Here is a 22,663-nt window from a genome sequence, read left to right as displayed (position 1 = left end):
CCTGCTGTATATTTATGTATTTTTATTTTATTTGTTTTGTAGGAAATTCGCCAGATTTTATCAGAGCTGGAACACATTTTTATTAAAACTGACACTGAACTACAACAGGAACTACAGGATCGAGAGAAATTGAAATTGAAACTAATGGCTTTGGACAGTTCATCCATCCCTGATTTAATGGAAATATTAAGCCAGGAGAAAACTAGAATAAAGCAACATGTTGAGCTTTTATCTCAGGCCCAAAAGGTATTTTACTAGTTGTATACCTGAAATACTTCCAAGAGAACTTCTTGTCTCCTGAACTAGTTTCTAAATACTGCATAGTTTCCCTTTGACTACTGTATGTGCTTTTGATTGCTGAATTTTGAGAAGTTTATCACCACAGAAGATATTTCTAGGCGAGTAGTTTTCACATTGCCAACACATGATAAATAAAACAAATTGAACTGAGAAGAGACCCTTGAAAATGACTTTGTAGCCATATAAATTATTAATATTGCTGATTAGCATAACCTAAATCACTACTTTATCAGTTTGCATGTTTACCGGCATGCCAGTTGTGTGCTTATAAAATAGGGCTTCTGTTTTGTGTTTAATTTTATTTTTGTGTTATTTTTTAACTATTTATGTAGATACCCCCCGGGGCTTTTTATATACTGAATGAGATCATTGTTTTCGGTTACTTTCCAAAATTCTTGGGCAGTTTTCCTGGCACAATATGTAACACAAGTACCTTCTTTCTTTTGCCATCTTCCACAACATAATCCTTATGGTCATGGGCTTATTCTTCTGGGGATTTGTGTGTCTAGGCATTATTATTTTCCCCTAATTTGTAATTCTGTTTTAAATCCAAGTGTGTACAATCCTCCCTATCTAACTAATATAAGTTTAAATCCTGCAAGCAAGAACAACCCTCAGTGTCTAATTGTGGTCTTGTTTTAAATCTCGCAAGCGTGTACAATCCTCCCTGTCTGCATGCAGTGTCTCCAATAGAAATGTAGGAATTTGGTGGTGGGGGGTTTAAAGTATTCAGGATGAATCAATGCTAGATACAAGTCTGGACGGAGGGACATTGCATAAAAGGAGTGGTGTCAACATGAGTCACCATTTCCAGTGTTTTTCAGACTTTTTATTGGATAAACACGTGTGTGTGTGTGTGTGTGTATCTGGGTGTTTTGGTTAACACTGAAAATCCCTGCGTATAAGATTGTAATAAAGTGCATATTTACACTGCCATTACATCTGCACTAAACATGTTTGTGTTTGTTTTGTTTTTAGAGCCTGGCATTAAAGTTTACAGATTTTGATAAAAAAAGAAAATCTTTCAGATTCCAGTCAAATAAACAGCTAGAAGAAGAAAAGAAAAAAAGTGAAACTCTCATTCAGCAGTTGGACTCACTTACAAATGTAGTTCCGAACAGTGGTGCAGCTTTATTGCTGCAAGAAGAAAACCAGAGGCTTTTGGATAAACTTGGAGCAAATGAAATGGAAATAAAGGTACCTTTTTATATTTTAAGATGTGTGGTTTTGAACATGCATTCCTGTTTTTCGAGGCTTGTCCATTCCTTGTGGAATTTCCAAGAGCACGTGGCTTGTCTCAAGTATAAAACACTTGTGACCTCAAAAACATACAATCAGTCTTTTTATGAAGACATTGGGGCAATTTCCATGGAATAAAGTCACTTTTTTTCTCACTATTTTGGTAGTACTTTTGGGTTGTGTGTTTCCATATAGTTTTCTTTTGGCCAGACAAATTCTTGTTCTAATGCAAATAACCTAATTAATATTAAAATATGGGAGGGTATATTTAAATGTTTGTGTGTGAGTGCCAATATGCGTGACTACTGATATTGTACAGCTTTCTTAAATACCTTGCTAGGTGGTGTTCAATGTTATCAGCTAGCCTGCTTGCAGTTCATCTTTCCTATAATATCTATTTATTTTCCAAAAGCAATCCCAGTTGTTTTTACATCCCAGCCCTTCTTGCACACACCAACCAACCAGCCAAGTATTTTAAGTCCCTAATTCTACTGAATACCTCATCCCCACCTCCAACAACAGGTAATAGACCTGAGGAGAATAATTCTGCATCCTAACTTACAGCTGTCTTGTTAAGGATTTAAAATCCTCTTTCAGAATCTCTGATTTTCTGTTCCTTATGACATTTGTACCAGCATGTGCAATGACCACAGCCTCTTTTTTGTGATTTAATAATCTGTGCACTCTTGATTCAATATATTTTTTCTTTTGCTACAGGGAGGCAGGTAACAACAATATTTACGGGATCTTTACGGCTAAAATCACTGTCGACCATAGCGTATAAATCACCTACTAACAGCACCTCACCCTTGTTTTCATCCAGCACTAGGTCATCATTGCTCAGTGCTTGGAATCTGTTAGCTAGATCAATCTCCTCTATATTGACTGCTCGGTGTCGTCGTCCTCTTCGTACTTTTTCTAAGTTACCCAGTCCCCCCTCCCCACTTGCCTTTCATCCATATTTACCTTCTCAGGTCCCTCTACACACAGTTCCACTGTCATGCTGTGGCACTGAAACATCACATGGAACAGGCGCATTTATAAAGCTAAAATCCAAGTCATTTTCAATCTCGCATTCAGTATCCAAAATTAACCAAGTGTTAATCATTTTGTTAAAACTATTTCAATGAACTGCTCATTTTTATATATCGCAAGCAGCATCAATTACATGTAAGTAAACATGTATTTTTATTTAAATTATAAACATGATTACTGTTCTATACGACATATTTTTGAACTATATATGTGAATAGTTTTATTCCATTTATATGGATTGCCTGTAAAATAATAATAGGATTTTAAATTAAATATAAACAAGTAGCTATGGTGACTTCACCAGTAAATTATGAAAACTGGTACCATCAAAGGTTCGAACCTTCCTTCAGTAATGTGTTCCGAACCTTTGAAGGTCAAAATGTACCCTATGTTGCAGCCCTAGTACTATCCTTATTTGCTAAACATTTACATTTGACTGTATCTATTTAGTCTAAAATACTAGCACTTGATATAAAAATGTTTAGTATAGTACATTTTTTTAAATATTGGTAGTAAATCTACAATAGGCTACCATACACTCCCTTATTTCCCACTACATTATTTATTTAATAATAATAATAATAATAATAATAATAATAATAATAATAATAATAATAATAATAATAATAATAATAATAAATAATAATAATAAAAAATATATTTTGTTCTTGTTAGGATCCAGTATATTAGTCCATACGAGTTCAACCAATCTCTGAGAAGTTGTAATCCACCAGGACTTTCTGGAAATTTGTTATGTAGGAAGTCGTGCAGCAAGCTGATAAGACCTTGTGGCTTGCAGTGTGCAGGTGTAGAGGTGATGCAGTTATGGAACAGACAGACAACAAGAATGAATTGTCGCTTTTTATGAGTCAAATGGCAGTATCTGAAACCTTGAATAAATGCTCTCGCATAAATATTTAAAAAAAAAAAAAAAAACACAATGAAGAGGTCTCTAAACCTCTCGTACTGTATGCTAATTTTCTTGTTTGGTCAAAGAAGCTTGCTAATAAAGGACTGCTTGGTACGGCCTTCAATTAGTAGAAAGTTGAGCGAGGTTACAAACAGGATTTTCATTGCTGAAGTCTTGTAAGCAGAATGTACGACTTCCGGACATGTTTCCATGCAAAGAAAACTGAAGTTTTTGGTTTAATTGTAAAGCTTTTTGCTGTGAGAAGGCGATTTATCCCCCCCCCCCTTTAAAGTCGTACAGTGTTTTAGACGTGCACTTCCTGTAGTGCGTGGTATGTGTGTGCTACGTCACAAATAATGACTGGAGAGAGAGAGTATCAACCTTTTGTAAGCGGTGTGGAAACCTGGCCGTAGATAATGAATACAAGAGTTTGTCGTCTTGACTTTTTTGAACAGTGTATTAACGGTAACATTGTAACTATATAAAATTGCTTAGCTGCAACATCTAACATCCTGTGTACGTGCTTTTCACTTAATCCTTGTTTTTGTTTTTGTTTCCAAAAATCAGCAAATGCAATTAAAAATTAAAGAGCTTCAGGGTGCCTTAGGTATAGCTGAAGAAAACGCATTGGAACAAGGGAGGAGGACAAATGCATTGCAGGGGGACCTAAAGGAACTTAAAGCAAAATTGACTGAGAAGGAGAATACCATCAAAGGTCTGAAGATTAATCTGGTACATATTGAGGTATGTCATCTTGTCAGGTTGAGTGTAGGACATTTTACACAAGTTATAATTCTTTTTAGATTAATGTTTAATAAATTTAAGAAAGGGAGCTGGAATAAGAATTAAGAGAATGCCATTGCTTGTGAAGCTGATACTGAAAGGTAGCTTAAGTGCACCACTGGAAAATCAAGGTTTTCTACGAATGTTGAAAACAAGTCGGCATTTAAATTTAAAACAAACCTAATACATTCTAAAACCTTGCCTTGGGCAATCTAAGAGTAAATGTGCTGTTTTGTTTTTTTGATCAACTTTTTAAAAGTTTTTTATTTATTTATTTATTTAATGCTGTATTTTAGGCAGCCAAGAAACTTCCTAAAATGTTGTATTCATCCATCTTTCTTTCTTTTTAGGCAAAAGTTAAGAAAGGGGAGGCCCCGTACACAGAAGAGCTTGAACGTCTTAAGACAAAGGTGGTAAAAATGGAGTTTGAGAGGACTGTCCTATCAAGAACATGCCAGCAAGAGTAAGATATTGTTTCTGCTTGTGAATTAACTGAATCTGCTCAGCAAATTATACGAGTATATTGCAGACTACCCATGTCGTCCTTAATGCTACTGCACACACAAAACTGACACCATTTGTTCCACGTTTCTTCAGGATTGATTCATTGAAAGCAACCCTGGATTTAAAAGAGGACAACCTGAGAAGCCTCAGAGAAAAACTCAGGAGGATGCAACAGGACCATGATGAAACAAGTTAGTATGTTTCTGAAAAAAATTTACTGGAAGGCTGGACCATTTAACTCAAAGCTGTCTGGCAAATACTTGGTTAAAAAACCATACTGATCAGTGGCCTAAATCACATGAATCAATATGCATATTTTGCATCTCAAGGAGCTATCCATTGGCCTGCCCTGATTTTAAGTTATAACAGGACCATTAGGTTTATAAAAATAAGGGCATCATTGTAAAACAGCTGTAATCTCTACTTATGAAATGGTTATGCTGCTATGGTTAAAATAAAAAAAACGTATTCCAATACAGGGAATTCTTTGGGACTGTTATTAAAAAAACAAAAAAAAGTGTGTGTGCTGCATGAATCGCAAACAAGTTTTGATCAATGTATGTATGAATAGTCCATGGAATGCAAAACTTGTGTGTTATTTGAATGACAGATATTGCAGAATAATTGCCTTTTTCTTACTGCATTTTTTTTAAATACAGGTAGGAAGGAGAATTCTTTTAAACCTGTTCTGTTTTTGTTTTTTAGTACATGAGGATCACAGAAATCAACACCCCACTAATGCAGGACCTCTGACCTGTGTAAGTGGTTTTGGAATCGTACAGAGCACAGCAGTGCTGGTGATGAAAGCTGAAAAAGCTAAACTAGAAGCTGAAGTACACCAGCTGAAGAAGAAAAATGATCATCTTGATAGGTAATTTTATAGGTGCAATTTTATAGGTTATGATGTTCATTTGAATGCAAGTTGTGCTTTGCTGTTTTTATATTATGCATTGTTTGTAGCAATGTTTGTTGTAGGTGTATTTTGTAAAGCATGAAATTTATTGATGAGAGAGAATATATCAATCAGATCTAAGCTTTGTTAACAGTTTTTATTTTGTATTTGTCTATAATGACCTCTCTGTTTTCCTAGTACTGTCTTGAACCTGCAAGATGAGGTTTCTAAATGGAAGGTCAGGGCAAGGAAACTTAAAGATTCATCAAAGGCTATGCATTCCTTGACTGATATAGAAAGACATTCCGGATGTCTACCTTTGTCTCCAGTAAAACAACAAGTTTCAGTACCTCAGACTCCATCTCCACGTAGAAAGCTTGCTTCCTTTGAAACACTGGTGCTCAATTCCCCTAAAAGTAAATTCTTTGACTCCCAAACTGATTCGATGTCTGTGTCTCGTCCAACACCGTTCTTTGACAACTCCAGTCTGGGAATGGTACCAGGTAAGTGTGTGTTTGTTATTGTCTTACCTTAGCATTTGTCACTGGAAATACATAAATTACGTGTTTTTCGTGCATTTTTTTCCCCGCTCCAATGTGCTTTCTGTAATCCTTCAAATATCTATTCTGGGTCATGTTTACTAGAAATAGCGGAACGGACAGAAAGTGAAAGTTGTCCTGCAAAGGGTATGTTTTTTGTTTTTTAGTTTTATGCTCTGACCACACAACACGATTCATGTAATCTGCATGGCACCTAGACATATGCTATTGAGATGTGGATACCCCCTTAAGACAACTTTTCTAATTGTAGTCTTCCAAAGCAGGGGTTGGGGGTGGTTCGTATTCACAATGTTCCATGTTAAAATGTTGAGTCTTAATAGCAATATGTTTGTACCTTTTTCTTGCTACCTTTGTAGCTTGTATGGTACTTGGAGAGGCACCAAATTCATTTCCCTGGCTTTGTGGCAAGGAACAGTTTAAATCAGTATCAACGTGAAATCCTGAGCTAGTTGTCTTAAGATGATTCCATTACACTAGTCATGGGGAATTTGACTCACAAATGGTTTATGCTGTAATTTTTTCACAATGGGTGCACCTTTTGGCATTTGGAGTTCTGGTAACCTAATAGCGCCTTGTCAATAAGTCTGCACCTTCTTATTTTATATTTTAACATATATACAGGGCTCCCTCGCTATAACGTAATGAATGCTATATTTTTTTACAAAAAATAAAAAGTAACATTCACACCCATGGGTCATTTTAATTAGCAGTTTTTAAACTAAATAGCCTGGCTAAACAGCGGTCAGGAGTTCAGTTCGAAGCAACAGACAAGCAAACCAAGTGTGAGGAGTGCGGGTCGGGCAAGGGGAAGAGGGAATGGGCTCTCCCAGAGCGGGACTGAAGCGATTCAGTTCAGATACTAGAAAAGGGAGAGACCGAAATGGAAGTTAGATTGAGAAGTTGTAAATAATATATAAAATGTTATGGACAGATGCCGAAATCGGCAGTTCGCGAAGTGTGGTGGGCAGTTTCAGTTCCATACCACATCACACATTGTTATTGCTGTGTTACCTGTCTGACAATGTGGTCAATAATGCATACACTATCAGTGCACTAGAGTGGCCATTTTGAAAAAAGCTTTGAAACAGACTAAAGTTATAAGTGTAAAGTTGTTAGGATGAAATAAATTAGAGGTACATTTATTTAAACAGTTGTAGAAACGTGGGGACATATAACGCTATATTTTTCTGAACCCCACAACTTACTCTTTTTAAAGCTATTTCAAATATTTGTATACATTGAAACATCTGATTTATTTCCTAGAAGCCTAGCTGGTTTGCTAGTTTTTTTAAATAGATGGCTGATTTTTTTTTTTTTTATATATATACTGGTTTTATATTTATAAATTTAATATCTTTTTTTAAATAGTCTTTATGTTGTATTCTTTTTAGGTCTAGAGCCTACAAAAGAAGCTGGAAGTGAAACTCAAGACTGGTGGGCTTCAGCCCCTCGAAAGAATGATACCGTTTCAGAATGTAAAACTCAGTAAATATGAGCAGGGACAACACGACTTATCAACACTGCTGCAGTATTCACCACTTTTGTTTTACATATGTAGGCTTGCTCACTTTAAACATTTATTAGTTTTTTTTTTTTGTTTGTTTTTGTTGAAGCATCATGAAATATGTTGTGTGCATTGGTTACAGGGACTTTTGGTTTATATTGGATTCTAGTATCTGGACCCCAATCGATCACAGTGGTGTTTTCTCTAGACTAAATTAAATACATTGAAAGTTATTGCATTAAGTGACAACTTAATGTCACATTTAAGTGACTGTTAAACAATTAACGGGTTATATAGTTCAGTGACAAACAGCATATGAATATTTCTGTAAAACAGCTGTCCAGCTTTTTTGGTTAAATCATACCAGATTACCAGGGAATTCTAACAGAGCCCTAGGAAAGAGGGAAAAAAAAGACTAAATAGTAGCAACTACTTACTTTGAGACACGGTTTTAGCTGTTTTCTCAATAAACGTGTTGCGTGTTTAAAACAATGTATTAAATACTTGACAGGCCATTTGCTTTTGTCAAGATCAGTAATAGCACTAGCCTGTGTTTTGAATTGCATTCCCCAACCTACAGTCCAAGAAGAGGGGTGCCTAACATTATGCGTGTTGCTCATGTAAGGGCTCCACTCTTATTGTACATTTTGTCTTTTGGATGTTTTTGTTTTATGTTTTAATTGTTTTTTTGACTTTTTATATTCTAGAGGGCTGCATCTTGTTAATAGCAACCCCTTGTTGGCAATAATACAGTTTATACATGTAATCTATTGGGAGAAATTGTAAATAATAAACATTACCTTTGTATTTAACCCATGAAGTAGAATAAACATTTCGTAAAACAGTATCTGGAATTGGTTTAATTATTCATTCATGCTTGTTTTTTTTTAAATAGAATTGATTAACATTCATTTTTATTACATGTGTCTAGTCACTGGTGCTGGTAACTTACATTTTTACAAATGATTAATTTACTTCTGAGACTCCCTTGAGTAACAGCGGTAATTGTTCAGTCTTGGATGTGGAAACCCCTGCCAACTGATCACCCATTTTCAGTCTTATCAATGTCTTTCCAAAATATGAATTCGTTGTACAGCAATAGTTATCCTTTACTTTGTGTTGTATGCAATTTTTCAACTGTTTTTAAATGGCACTCATTTTTAACATTGTTCTCTCTTGTGCACATAAATAAATCACTTAATCATGGTGATCCCAAATCTAATTTCTATACAATTGTTGTGTTCATAGAAAATTATTCGTCATACAGAAATCAACTAAGATCCATGTGATCAGTAGTGATTTTTTTGCATCCTGTATGGGTTTACCGGGCATCCTGGGAAAACTGGGATTTTTTTGTCCCAGTCAGCAACAGTAAAATTGCCCCGGTATTTCTATTTTGTATTCACATTTTTTTGGTACAAAACTGTAGATTGGAAGTGCCACCAGCCAAGTCAGCCCCTTAAGTTAGTCCGTATTTTGATAAGCAGCCATTTTTATACCTGATTTTTAATGTCTCTCTATCTCTTATCTATACTAAATGTTTAATTTAATTTTAAATTATGATTTATGTTATATACTACGCTTATTTTAACTGCTTCAGAGTTTCTGGCTTTACTGAATTGAAGAGCAAAATGTATCAGGTTTTCACTCTGGAAATGTGGTATCCCTAATCATGTACCAATCTCAGTTTCAGTTGAGTAATGTTGTTTGAGGTAAGCATTCTCCAATCTTTCTCCAACTAGCAGCAAAATTATAACTAGTTACTGCTATAGGTTCCATGTGGTACTTTGAATATAATTCTGAATATCGAGGTTAATGATTAACAGCTGTCGATACACCTGGTATTGGGAAGTATTTTATATAATCGAGCCAATTGGCCCTCAGAAAAAAAAATATATATTTTAAGTATAAATTAATTCCAGGAAACTTATTTTAAATTCAAGTTGCCTTAGTCACTTCAAGGTTGAGTCTTGTTCCTGTAGGACAGTGCTGCCCAAACCCGGTCCTGGAGAGCCCCTATCCAGCAGGTTTCATAGGTAACCTTTAATCATCAATTTCTTAACACCTGGAACAATTTCATTGTGATCAATTAAGCAGGTGAATTATTAAATGAAGTCATTTAGAGATCATTTGGTACAAAAAATGAACTACCCTTTTCAGTCCTCAATGGCCTGGATTACATGCTGGGAAAATGTCATGACTTATTTAAGGTGGTACGGCTGAATTGTTGTTGTTGTTGATTATTTATTATTATTATTATTATTATTATTATTATTATTTATTTATTTATTTCTTAGCAGACACCCTTATCCAGGACGACTTACAATCGTAAGCAAATACATTTCAAGTATCACAGTACAAGTAATAATACAATTAAGAGCAAGATAAATAATTGTATAATTTTGGTTTGTTTAATTTAACAATTCCTGCTTTGAAACTTCATGTTGTATTTGATTTTTGTATAATGTATTACATTTGTATTCAAACATAAACTACACATAAACCAAAACTAACTAAAATTGTAATACAGACCTTACCACCTTAAGTCATGACAGTAAACAAGTCATGACATTTTCCAAGCATGTAAACTGGCCCAATGACCAGAGTTCCCTTAATTTGAACAAGTTATTTGCTTAATTGATCAATAACTTCCATGTGTTCCCAATCTTTAGAAATTAGCGATTTTAGGGTGACCTACAAAACTTACTGGATAGGTGCTCTCCAGGACAGTGTTTGGGCAGCACTGCTGTAGGACTTTTCCTTACAAGGAGCTTAATTCCTTCAGCTCTATAGCGCCACTTTCCACGTAAACCAAGTATTCCCTTTCAAGTACGAAATGTAACTATTACCGAATGGGTTTTTACCTCCTAAAGACCTGAAACCTGAATAAGGTTGACAAGCCTGTGACTCAGTCATGGCCTGCCCCCCAGAGGACATAAAACAGACTTCAATGCAATTTTTCCTTTCAGGAACTGACCTGACAGGATAGCTGTTTCAGATAAGTACTTGTTACTTTTTCTACTTTTATATTTTGCATTTATTGTGTTTTACACAATTTTATGTGATATTAAAAATAATCGCTGTATTAGTTTTATTAATTACGTGTATTTGTGCACTGCGGCCTGTTTGTTATGTCCCACTGTGGCCTTGTGCCCCTCCTTCCCAGGCATCTAGCAACATAAGTCAGCTGACTTTGTGCTGTCCCCCAGGCTGCAATAGCTCCAGCTGGAGTTTTTTATTTCTCCTTTTGACTAAGGCTAAAATTACAATTACTGTATTTTTGTTGAATTTTCTCATTCTGTTTGCACAGAGATTAAGTGCAGGCCCTTCTGCAATGTCATTCTGCGAGCACAAGTGTACAACAGCAGCTGCTGGGTTCATCAGCACTGCAGGACCAAGATACTTGACTCATGTTTGCTTACAATCTCCCCCACGGTATCTTGATGCCGTTTTTGGTGGCTGCTTTAGCATCACCGTTACGAAGGCTGTTGGTTCATTCTGACAAGTAAGCTTCCCTCAGTCTCGTGTGAATACTGACTGAGTGGACAGACTGCAGGGTGCAGAGAATAGCTGCCTCTTTGAAGCTTTCAGCTCAACAGAGCACTTACAGTAGTGACGTTAGAGACTTCTGGACTTAATGGCAGCAGCTTCCCAGACTTCCATTGGGTCTCCTGTGGATGCGCCCTCTGCAGATCTCGTTCAACAGCAGGGTTTCTAAAGACACTCTCTTGGTGGAAACAGCTGGCCCATCTACGCCTTGGCGTAGTGCTGGGCAGTGTCACCAGAAGAGAGAAATCGTCACCAAGGGCATGACCAGCTTGGGCTTGGGGCACTGTAGAATGGCAGAGGTGCGCAAGGTGTAGAACTTTTTGCAGGAGATTCGAGGGAGACGTGCTTGTGGCTTAAATCAACTACCAGGGCGGCCTCAGCTCCCACTGTCTCCATCACGTAGCCTGCAAGCTTTTTCTGCTAGGCATACAAGAACCTCCTCTCACTGCGGGCTGTACATCTGCTCAGGCAGGGACCTGCTGGCACTAGATGCCTTGGCACACCAGTTGCCAAGGCAACAGTTATATGCTTTGCCACCGCTCGCCCTGCTCCCGTGTCTGAAGAAAATCAGGCAGGACTCTGCCAAGGTGCTGCTAGTAGCCCCTTATTGGCCCAGGAGACTGGTTAAAACCCTGATGCAGTTCCTGAACGGACAAAGCGTCGCGACCTGCTCAGTCAGGCACAGGGGACTTTATGGCATCCCGACTCATCGAGCCTGCAGGTCTGGGTCTGACCCCTGAATGGCTGCAAAATGCCAGAGCAGTGTCCATGTGTTCGCAGTACGGTTACAAGTGGGACTTGGTGCCTGCCTCGTGGGTTTGACCCACTACCTGTCCCATGGCAGTTATACTGCAGTTTTTGCAGGACCTTTTTGACGAGGGCAAATCCCCCTCCACGTTAAAGGTTTATCTGGCAGCCATTTCAGCTTGTCATGTCAAAACGGACTCTGCCTCCCCAGGAGCTCACTTCCTGGTGGGGCAATTTCTGAAAGGGCCGCGGTGGCTTCAGCCACCTATAAAGGACATTGTTCCTCGCTGGAGGTTAAACGTGGTGCTTAATGCACTCATGAATCCTCTATTTGAGCCCATGCATTCAGCTGAGCTGAAATGTATCGCTCAAAGCGGCTTTCTTGCTTGCTATTACCTCCGCAAAGTGGGTGAGTGAGATGCAGGCATTCTCCATATTTCTATATATGTATTTTTTTTCCTTTTTTCTCCAAAGACGATCTCGGCACTCCATGTCTACCTGTGGAATTTGAGGCTTTCCATCCACCTCCTTTCCAGTCTGACAGAGAGCGACAGTGCCATACACTTTGCCCAGTGCGGGCCCTGGCTTACTATGTTGACAGGATGAAAAGTTGGAGGCAGTCCAAACTAATTTTTTGGCATGGCAACTTTGTGGGCTTTGTTCCAGGGTGCATCTGTCAAGGACCTATGCAATGGTGTGGGCTACTCCCCATACCTTCACTAGGTTCTACAGATTGACTCGTAGAAACCCTTAAAACCCTGGCTTCTCAGTTGACCCTTAACATAGGCAGAGGTGAGTTTCTCCCTCAATTTTTTCACCCTAGCTACTGTTACTGGGGTTCCGTATGGTAATGCGTAAGGCAGCCTCTTGGCTTAGCCTTGTAGCATTCCAGTCGTTCTGCAATATTGCCCAGTCTGCAATGAACTAGTGTCTCGTGAACTAATTGTGACTTCCTCGTGCCCACATACAAATCACATTTTAAATCACCCGTGCTACATAACCCACATTATACAAATAAACCAAATACACCCAGGAGTGGGGGGTACCCCATAACACTGTGCCACAAGCTCGCTGAGCAGCTTTGATGTATGTTATTCAGGTTTCAGGTCTTCAGGAGGTAATTACCCATACGGTAATGGTTACATTTCTATTTCAGGGAACCAGGGTTATGATAATAACTGAACAGTTCTTAGTCTTTACCCAAATTAAATTAATAGCAGGTCCCATGGAATCGGCCATACCTTGTTTTGGGATTAATTTAGGCGATTCACTGTCACACTCTTCTGCCACCTGAATTAACATTCCTCAAGACCCCTTCCAGAACCTTGTGGAGTCAAGGCTGTGGTCAGAACAAATGGTGGCCTGATATTTTTAGTCTCTAGTAGATGCTACATTCTTAATTACATATTTTACTGTAATTTCCTAGAGCAGCCAGTACAAGTACTCATAAAATACACCATAGAGTCTGGTGTGTCTGAATTCCTAACTCAGAGTCCCTTGTCCTCAGATTTGTGTTAGGGGCAGTGTCTTCTGCTGTTGTAGTCCCCTTCATGCTGCTTCTGCAGAAAGTGGGCTATCGTGTTGAGCAAGGAATACCCACACTCTTAATGGCTGCAGGCAGCTTTGACATCCTGGCCATCACTAGTTTCAACATATTTCTGGGGATGGCTTTCTCTACGGGTAAGGTTTAAGGTCAATCAGAAGTATTTTTTAAAAAAATATTTTAAAGAAAAAAATAATTAAGGTAAAAAAAAGACAGAAATGTACAATGTGATAATGAAAATAATTCCAGCACATCTTATACATCTGTGAAAGTCCAGTTGGACGCAATACATTTTGTACTGTACCCTGTGTAGAAAAAAGGGATTTGTATATGCATGTGCTCCTTTTAAAATGTTTTGGGTTTTTTTTGTATTTGTTCAGGAGACATGATTCTAGAAACATGTTGCAGTGTCTGTGATAGGAGCCTTTAAATCATTTTAACACCAGATGTCACTGTTTTGCAGAGTTTTAACAGTACTTTGATACAGTGCAGCCTCATGCCTGTCATTGTGTCGCCATCTAGTGACGTGTTCCCAGTTATTCACGATTTTCAAAAGCTATTAGGGCTATAATTTTTTCACGGCAAAAGACTTCTTTCCTGGCCTTTCACCGTCTAAAAATAAGTATTTCAAGATATTTCCCAATTTTAAACATAGTAATATTTATTAAAGCAGAAAAAATAAGTAAAAGTCAAAGTGTATCATTTGTTATAGCTATTATACAACAAATATTCCTAAATATTGAAATACTTACCTGAAAAACGGTAAATGTTACGTTTTAAGAATATTTAATTTTTTATGTTAACCTTTTTAAAGACTTTCTATTTTCACCAGCAATGAATTATCAAACAATATAAATGTAAAAATAACAACAGACTCGTGAAATGACTCCTTCGTGTAGTGGACTATTTCCGATCTTTGATGCAGCTGGTGTCTTTCCTTGAAGACATTTTAAAGAAATCGTGCACCTCTATGCAGTGTTCAATTACTTAAGCAGTCCAGGCTTACACTCCACGATTTTTTCAATCGGGAGACACATAAGCCAACTGCGCGTCCAAATGGATCTTCTCCGCGTTTTCTTCTTTTTTCCTGTGCAAAACAATGCACAGACAAAAGCGGTCGCCTCCTCGCTTGAGTCCATGATTCTCCCGAATGATGTCTACGATTCTGCAATGAAAATAGGCGCAGTCCGCGACAAGATATCTCGTGTAGTGTGTGTAGGTTGCAATCCCCCGATCTACAGTGAGAAATCGTAGCTCAATCGGTACGTGATCGAAATGTTTCTGCTACTGATCCTACTGATATTTTCCCCGGTGCATTTCTTGTACAAAACGAAGGAATTGGTGGCTGATAGGTCCAGTAGAGATAACAACAGGCTTGTGTGTGTGTGTGTGTGTGTGTGTATGTGTGTGTGTGTGTGTATATATATATATATATATATATATATATATATATATATATATATATATAAAATATAAATATATAAAATATAATATTGTAAGTTATTTTCAAAATAAAAACATGTATTGTAAAAGGCGGTTCTAGTGTTAATGAAGTTTAACTTTTAGATGTTCCACAAACACGCACACACACACACACACACACATAAATTCTAAGTAGTAAAACTTGTACTTTGGAGAAATTATATTTTATTGTGTGTGTAGGTGCGTGTGTGTGTGTTGGAAAGGTAACCAGACAAACTAGCTAATGCGCGGCGTAATTCAGAATGTGCGCAACAACACGTCAATTCATTTCTCTTGTTAAATGTTTTTATCTTCATGGCAACGCATGAAGCTTTCCTCACGATATTCAGAGTCGTTCTTTTCCTACATAGTAAGCAGACACAGACATTTAAATATCCCCTCTTAAATGACTATGAATTGAGTAATCTGCATTGGTATGGATGTTTTTCCTAAATCAGCCACCTTGTTAGAATCACAACAAAGTTCACCATCAATTTCCAAAACCACATTAGACTGATTTTTTGATTTCTCACTGCCACCTAGACTTTTCAGTTCTTGCCATAACCTTTTTTTGAATTTAACGAACTATTTATTCCAAAGTATAAAACAACATGGCATTGTGGTACAGATTAATCAAATGGCTCAAATGTGGAAATTGGAGTGCATCATGTAGATTGTAATAATTTAGTTCCTCTAGTACCACATCATTATTGCAGTATTCCTTTTTGTCAGTTGGCAGGAACAACACTCTCTGCTCACAGCTGTGAGGACCCCAGCAAAGAACAATGAGCTTGGATTCATAATTAATATCCAACCTAGCACCTCAATAAAACAACCTTATTTTAATAGCTGTCTCGTTCTTAACACCTCCTCAAGGCACCACAGATGATGAAGCACATATTTATGAAATTAAATGACATCAACTGCAATTAACTATGGTCTGTCCCAACCCCCCCCCCCCGCCCCCCCCCCCCCCCCCCTCGTCCACGTCATGTCTCCTGGGTTGTTGTTTTCAAAAAGCAAATGGCTCCACACCCACTGACTCATGACAAGTCAACATCATCACTGAAGTGAGATAACTTACTACAAGCATATACAAGCACATACCTTAGTGGCTTGGGTATTAAAACAAAAACATTTGATATAATTTATTAGTTACAGTACCTTTTTAAAAAATGTGTTACATAGCAATTGAGTAAAAAGTTAAATTTAATAACTTTGCACTATGAAAAATGAACAAAACAAAAACAAAGAAAAAAGAAAAACTATTCACAAACACATTTTGCTTCAAATTACATATTGATAGTGTTATCTTTCCAAATCAAATTTCTATCAGCTTTGCTCATTTGCATTTCTGTTTTAGTATCCTGTATACCATTGTCTCTCTCTTTTAACTGTTAATTGAATAGGGTGCTGTGGAAGATATTGTTGGAGTTGCAGGCCATCTTCCAGCCAGTCCTGTTTGGTTTGACGGCAGCACAGATATCTGTTACTTCACTGAATCCAAGTACAGTTAAGACGATATGTACCTTAATCTAAGAGAAATGATACGCCAATGTTGCTTTGATTAAGACGAAAGAGCTCTTGTGATAGCATTTTCATTAGCCGGCATTGAAATTTTGTATAGCACAACCCGTGGCTAGTTATATTTTGAGAATTGCACCTCCAAATGAGATTAAACTTGGTATGAGCTTTTCGTAGCACAATTTGGCATACTGTTCAACTACCTATTGCACACAGACTTTACATAAAATGAGCAGATATAATGACACATAAGAAATTCAGACACTTCCCACAATAACATCTGTGATTTATAGGTTGGAGGCTTTAGTTTTCCATACCTGTATACATTATGTCTGGCAATGTGAATGTGTTGACCCCCTAGATGACTTTGACCTGCGGAATTACAGGAAAACTTGCTACTTTTCCAGTCCATCTTATCCCTAATAAACCCATGTCTAATCCATCGATAATAAGATTCAAGAATTGGACCAACCTTGCAAATGTGTACTATATGTAACAGATGTTTTTAATGGTTTTCTTCACCTGTTCATACAATGTGGACACAACTGTATTTTTCCATCCACAGAATGTATTGTGTTATGCAAATATATTTAAAATAATCGTAGGGCTTTTCTTTTTTTTAAATAATCATCTTGCTCATTGTTTAAAAAAACACACACAGGCAAACCAAAAGTGGAAGAGCCATCTGAGAACCATAAACGAGATGACAGTACAATCTGAGTGAAAGTTTGTATTCGAAGGTAGAGTAAGAAATAGCATTCACTGTGTAGTGAATGAGAAGAATGGCTGTGCACATTGCAAGACAGATAAAGGAATGGCATTACTTGCACACCAGTGAACTTTTTTGTGTCTCTGGCCTTGGTTTCAATTTGTTATATTTTCACATTATTTAAAGACATTTGTTATCATGGCAGTGCCTAGTGCTTCCAATGTAAGATTTCAATGCTGCCAGACCAGCCTTGTTACTTAAATATCCTTGAATCCAATGTATATATCTTCTAGCGAGCAAAGGGTTATTCGGTTAATCTGATCTAGTGACCTACTTAATAGGAGAACATTAATATTTTCTTTTTAAATAAAAGGTAGTTTTGAATAATGTTGAATGGCTACAGTACATATTGCTATTACACAAAATATGTTTTTTGTGCTGCTGTTGAGTACGGTATTCTTGAGTTTACAGAATACTTGCTTAGATACTGCTATTATGTACGTGCACATAGATGCATAATAATATATCTAAACAGAGCTAAGATTAAATGATTTACTTTATATGATGCATAATAATATATCTAAACAGAGCCAAGATAAAATGATTGTTCTGCAGAATTTACTGTACACATTGATGCCTAATCAGTCTATTGAATTGAATGAAAGCTACAGTGCCTTGCGAAAGTATTCGCCCCCCTTGAACTTTGCGACCTTTTGCCACATTTCAGGCTTCAAACATAAAGATATGAAACTGTAATTTTTTGTGAAGAATCAACAACAAGTGGGACACAATCATGAAGTGGAACGAAATTTATTGGATATTTCAAACTTTTTTAACAAATAAAAAACTGAAAAATTGGGCGTGCAAAATTATTCAGCCCCTTTACTTTCAGTGCAGCAAACTCTCTCCAGAAGTTCAGTGAGGATCTCTGAATGATCCAATGTTGACCTAAATGACTAATGATGATAAATAGAATCCACCTGTGTGTAATCAAGTCTCCGTATAAATGCACCTGCACTGTGATAGTCTCAGAGGTCCGTTTAAAGCGCAGAGAGTATCATGAAGAACAAGGAACACACCAGGCAGGTCCGAGATACTGTTGTGGAGAAGTTTAAAGGCGGATTTGGATACAAAAAGATTTCCCAAGCTTTAAACATCCCAAGGAGCACTGTGCAAGTGATAATATTGAAATGGAAGGAGTATCAGACCACTGCAAATCTACCAAGACCTGGCCGTCCCTCTAAACTTTCAGCTCATACAAGGAGAAGACTGATCAGAGATGCAGCCAAGAGGCCCATGATCACTCTGGATGAACTGCAGAGATCTACAGCTGAGGTGGGAGACTCTGTCCATAGGACAACAATCAGTCGTATACTGCACAAATCTGGCCTTTATGGAAGAGTGGCAAGAAGAAAGCCATTTCTTAAAGATATCCATAAAAAGTGTCGTTTACAGTTTGCCACAAGCCACCTGGGAGACACACGAAACATGTGGAAGAAGGTGCTCTGGTGAGATGAAACCAAAATCGAACTTTTTGGCCACAATGCAAAACGTTATGTTTGGCGTAAAAGCAACACAGCTCATGGTGGTGGCAGCATCATGGTTTGGGCCTGCTTTTCTTCAGCAGGGACAGGGAAGATGGATGGAGCCAAATACAGGACCATTCTGGAAGAAAACCTGATGGAGTCTGCAAAAGACCTGAGACTGGGACGGAGATTTGTCTTCCAACAAGACAATGATCCAAAACATAAAGCAAAATCTACAATGGAATGGTTCACAAATAAACATATCCAGGTGTTAGAATGGCCAAGTCAAAGTCCAGACCTGAATCCAATCGAGAATCTGTGGAAAGAACTGAAAACTGCTGTTCACAAATGCTCTCCATCCAACCTCACTGAGCTCGAGCTGTTTTGCAAGGAGGAATGGGCAAAAATTTCAGTCTCTCGATGTGCAAAACTGATAGAGACATACCCCAAGCGACTTACAGCTGTAATCGCAGCAAAAGGTGGCGCTACAAAGTATTAAGTTAAGGGGGCTGAATAATTTTGCACGCCCAATTTTTCAGTTTTTTATTTGTTAAAAAAGTTTGAAATATCCAATAAATTTCGTTCCACTTCATGATTGTGTCCCACTTGTTGTTGATTCTTCACAAAAAATTACAGTTTCATATCTTTATGTTTGAAGCCTGAAATGTGGCAAAAGGTCGCAAAGTTCAAGGGGGCCGAATACTTTCGCAAGGCACTGTACAGTATAAATTACTGCTAACCCATGTAAAATAGTTTCAACTTGAAAAAGACATGATTCAAAACTACTTTCAGAGACACCAGGGTTTCTTCTACAGATGGACAAAATGTCAGCACCATAGAATAAAAAGGAAAAACAAAACATCCACATGCAGGAGAAACGTTCTGTATTAGCAGGTCTGCTCATGCCACTGGTTATGGACATTTAAGTTAAATGCATTTGGGCCTGTTTTCTTTCAGGTTATCAACAGTCCAGAGACATTCCACAGGCTTTAGTCTAATGGGTGGTTTTACAGACCCTCATTAGCACTGATCTTACATTACTTAATCAATGGAAAGTTAAGATAGTCCAAGATAAGTTCTAAGCAGTAAATGTGAAAGTGCCAAATCAACGGACCTCTACAACTTGTGTTCAAAATGTTAACCAAGTGCTTAATTCTTTTTTCTATGGTTTATGATATTGCTCCAACATGTGCATCAAGTTTTGAATGCAAATTTCTATTTGTTAACAATTACAGTTGTGCAGAAAACTATTCCAGTAATCACATTTCTAATAATAATGCAAAATACAGTAGCTAATTTGTTTTGCGCATTCTGTTCAAGAGATTTAAAGAATATGTATACATTGATGGCAACCTGAATTGTGTTTCCTAAGCCACAGAACTGTAGAATGAAGACATTAACAAATACATCATTTTTTACATACTGCAGGTGTGCTGTTTTATTCTTTCTTCAGAATAAACTTTTTTTTTTTTTTTTTAAGTACTGAATTGAAACAACTTGGCTAGTTTCGCAGACCCCGATTAGCATTAATCTTTGACTATTTCACCTCCTGTAACATTAACTAGTCCAAGACTAGTGCTAACTATGGGTCTTTGAAACCAGCTGTTAGACTCCATTGTCTAACTTTACTGTAATACAGTGCTGCCCAAACACAGTCCTGGAGAGCCCCTATCCAGTAAGTTTTGTAGGTCACCCTAAATTGCTAATTTCTAAAGACTGGGAACACATGGAAGTTATTGATCAATTAAGCAAATAACTTGTTCAATTAAGGGAACTCTGGTCACTAGGCCAGTTTACATGCTTGGAAAATGTCACGACTTGTTCACTGTCATGACTTATTTAAATTGGTACGGTCTGGATTATAATTTTAGTTAGTTTTGGTTTATGTTTAGTTTATGTTTGAATACAAATGTAATACATTATACAAAAATCAAATACAACATGAAGTTTCAAAGCAGGAATTGTTAAATTAAACAAACCAAAATTATCTAAAATTATAACTCAGCCGTACCACCTTAAATAAATCATGACAGTAGACAGATAAGTCATGACATTTTCCCAGCATGTAATCCAGGCCATTGAGGGCTGAAAAGGGTAGTTCATTTTTTGTACCAAATGATCTCTAAATGACTTCATTTAATAAATCACCTGCTCAATTGATCACAATGAAACTGTTCCAGGTGTTAAGAAATCGATGATTAAAGGTTACCTATAAAACCTGCTGGATAGGGGCTCTCCAGGACCGTGTTTGGGCCGTACTGCTCTAATACAACTGAAACCACCTGCCTGCATGCTGGTTTAGAAAATAGTTATTTCTGCCTCAGAGATCAATTATACTTGCATTGCAATTACTTGTGGCTAAGCTAAATCCCTGCTGGCTTTATATTAACATTGTACCTGTAGATGCACGCAACGGTGAAACTGGTATTCATTTTTACCAGGTTTATTTTAGAATGTAGAATGTTTTGGTTTAGTAATCATACATCTTATATAGATTATTACATAATTAGATGGAATAAAGATTTAGACATTAAAGTTGCTTTACTTTAAGTACAATAATTCCAGAAGACATTTAATTCATTACTCTTCATAAAAGAAAAAGACTGCACTTGGATGAAGCAGCAGCATTATTTACAATTCAAATCTGAAATCTAAATTTAGAATGGCTGTGTAAATATGCAGATGGGAAAAGTATTTTACTATCGCTGTACTTAAGGCAAAAAATTGAAATATGTAAATGTGCATTACTGTGATGGCTTTCAAGAAACTGGAATCATGGTTCTCTGCATTATAATCATGGCTATGGCAATACACAGTGCACTGGACCCACTAGCTATGACACAAATGACCTGGGGTCCAAATAGGACAACAGTCAATCTGGTATTTGTCCTCATATTACCTGATCATGAAACAGCAATTGTATTCAAACTGGTAAGGAGATATTGAAAAAGGTTTTATTAGCCCTCAGAAATCTGCTCTGCAGGAGAGTTAGCAGAAGTCAGTTGTCTTCTACAGCGATGCTTTAGAATCAAATTTATTAGGAATTTATTAAGGGTTACTCCCAACATTATCAAAAGTCTATTAGTCGATAACAATAAAAAAAATGCCTTTCAAAATCTATTGTAATTATTACATTTTATTGTCAAACAAAATTTCATTTCTACAACATTTTTATTTTTACAGATAATAGTTATAAACTATAATCCTTGGATTATTGTGTAAAACATTCAGCTAAAGTTAAATTATAAGGATTGAGGTATGCAATAAGGCCCGATAGGGTGTCCGTATACATCGAATATATGGAGGCCTCAGGACATCGTGCGGCACAAGACGAAGTTGAGTGCCTCCAATCCCCGAGGTCGATATATTCAATGTCTACAGACACTCTGAAGGGCCTTTATGCACTTATAATCCAGGTCAAACAGTGGATTTGAAAAAAAAGAAAAAAAAGCATTAGTAATTATCCTTGCGCCAATAAAGGGAACTCAAAAGTAGTCCCATCTATAACTCTGAACTACACACCAAGTTAAGCTGTGTAAATGGATTTAATTGAAACATGCAAAGGTAAGTAAATATTTGTTTTTGATGTGTTGAATTGAAAAGATACAGCAGGAGGCGAAGTTGAGACGGCACTGAATTCATTTTTTCTGTGAGTGCAAGATGCTGTTGTTTCAGCAGAATGTGAGTAAAAAAAAATAATGATGTCTCTGATTTCAGTAATTTTTCAAGGTCTGTGTCGGAGAGGAGTGGATAATGTGCAGAAGTGTGTTATTCTGTAGAGTATACAAACCACTAAAAATACATTATTTGAAGTGACAAAGTCGGGGTGAGTGAGTATATTGACAGATTCCCCAGTTTTGTTTCAATTTAGACAGCG

General features: G+C 37.1%; 1 protein-coding gene across 2 annotated transcripts in view; it reads left to right on the top strand.

Annotated features, from left to right (window-relative positions):
- LOC117408768 (centromere-associated protein E-like) overlaps window positions 1-8,575 on the top strand; it is a 62,735-nt gene extending 54,160 nt beyond the window's left edge. Inside the window, exons 54-62 of one of the 2 annotated variants that reach the window (XM_059000196.1) lie at window positions 43-246; window positions 1,279-1,497; window positions 4,052-4,228; window positions 4,618-4,730; window positions 4,865-4,962; window positions 5,477-5,642; window positions 5,862-6,166; window positions 6,308-6,349; window positions 7,615-8,575. In XM_059000196.1, the coding sequence (XP_058856179.1) occupies window positions 43-246; window positions 1,279-1,497; window positions 4,052-4,228; window positions 4,618-4,730; window positions 4,865-4,962; window positions 5,477-5,642; window positions 5,862-6,166; window positions 6,308-6,349; window positions 7,615-7,712 (1,422 nt within the window). In that variant the 3' untranslated portion in view covers window positions 7,713-8,575. The remainder of the gene's footprint in view (window positions 1-42; window positions 247-1,278; window positions 1,498-4,051; window positions 4,229-4,617; window positions 4,731-4,864; window positions 4,963-5,476; window positions 5,643-5,861; window positions 6,167-6,307; window positions 6,350-7,614) is intronic. The other variant, XM_059000202.1, reaches the window with a different exon arrangement.
- The last annotated feature ends 14,088 nt before the right edge of the window (window positions 8,576-22,663 follow it).

The sequence above is a fragment of the Acipenser ruthenus genome, chromosome 2 (assembly GCF_902713425.1).
Source record: "Acipenser ruthenus chromosome 2, fAciRut3.2 maternal haplotype, whole genome shotgun sequence".
NCBI classification, from domain to species: Eukaryota; Metazoa; Chordata; class Actinopteri; order Acipenseriformes; family Acipenseridae; genus Acipenser; species Acipenser ruthenus.
Note: the sequence above shows the minus strand (reverse complement) of the source record. Positions and strands in the feature narration are given on the sequence as shown.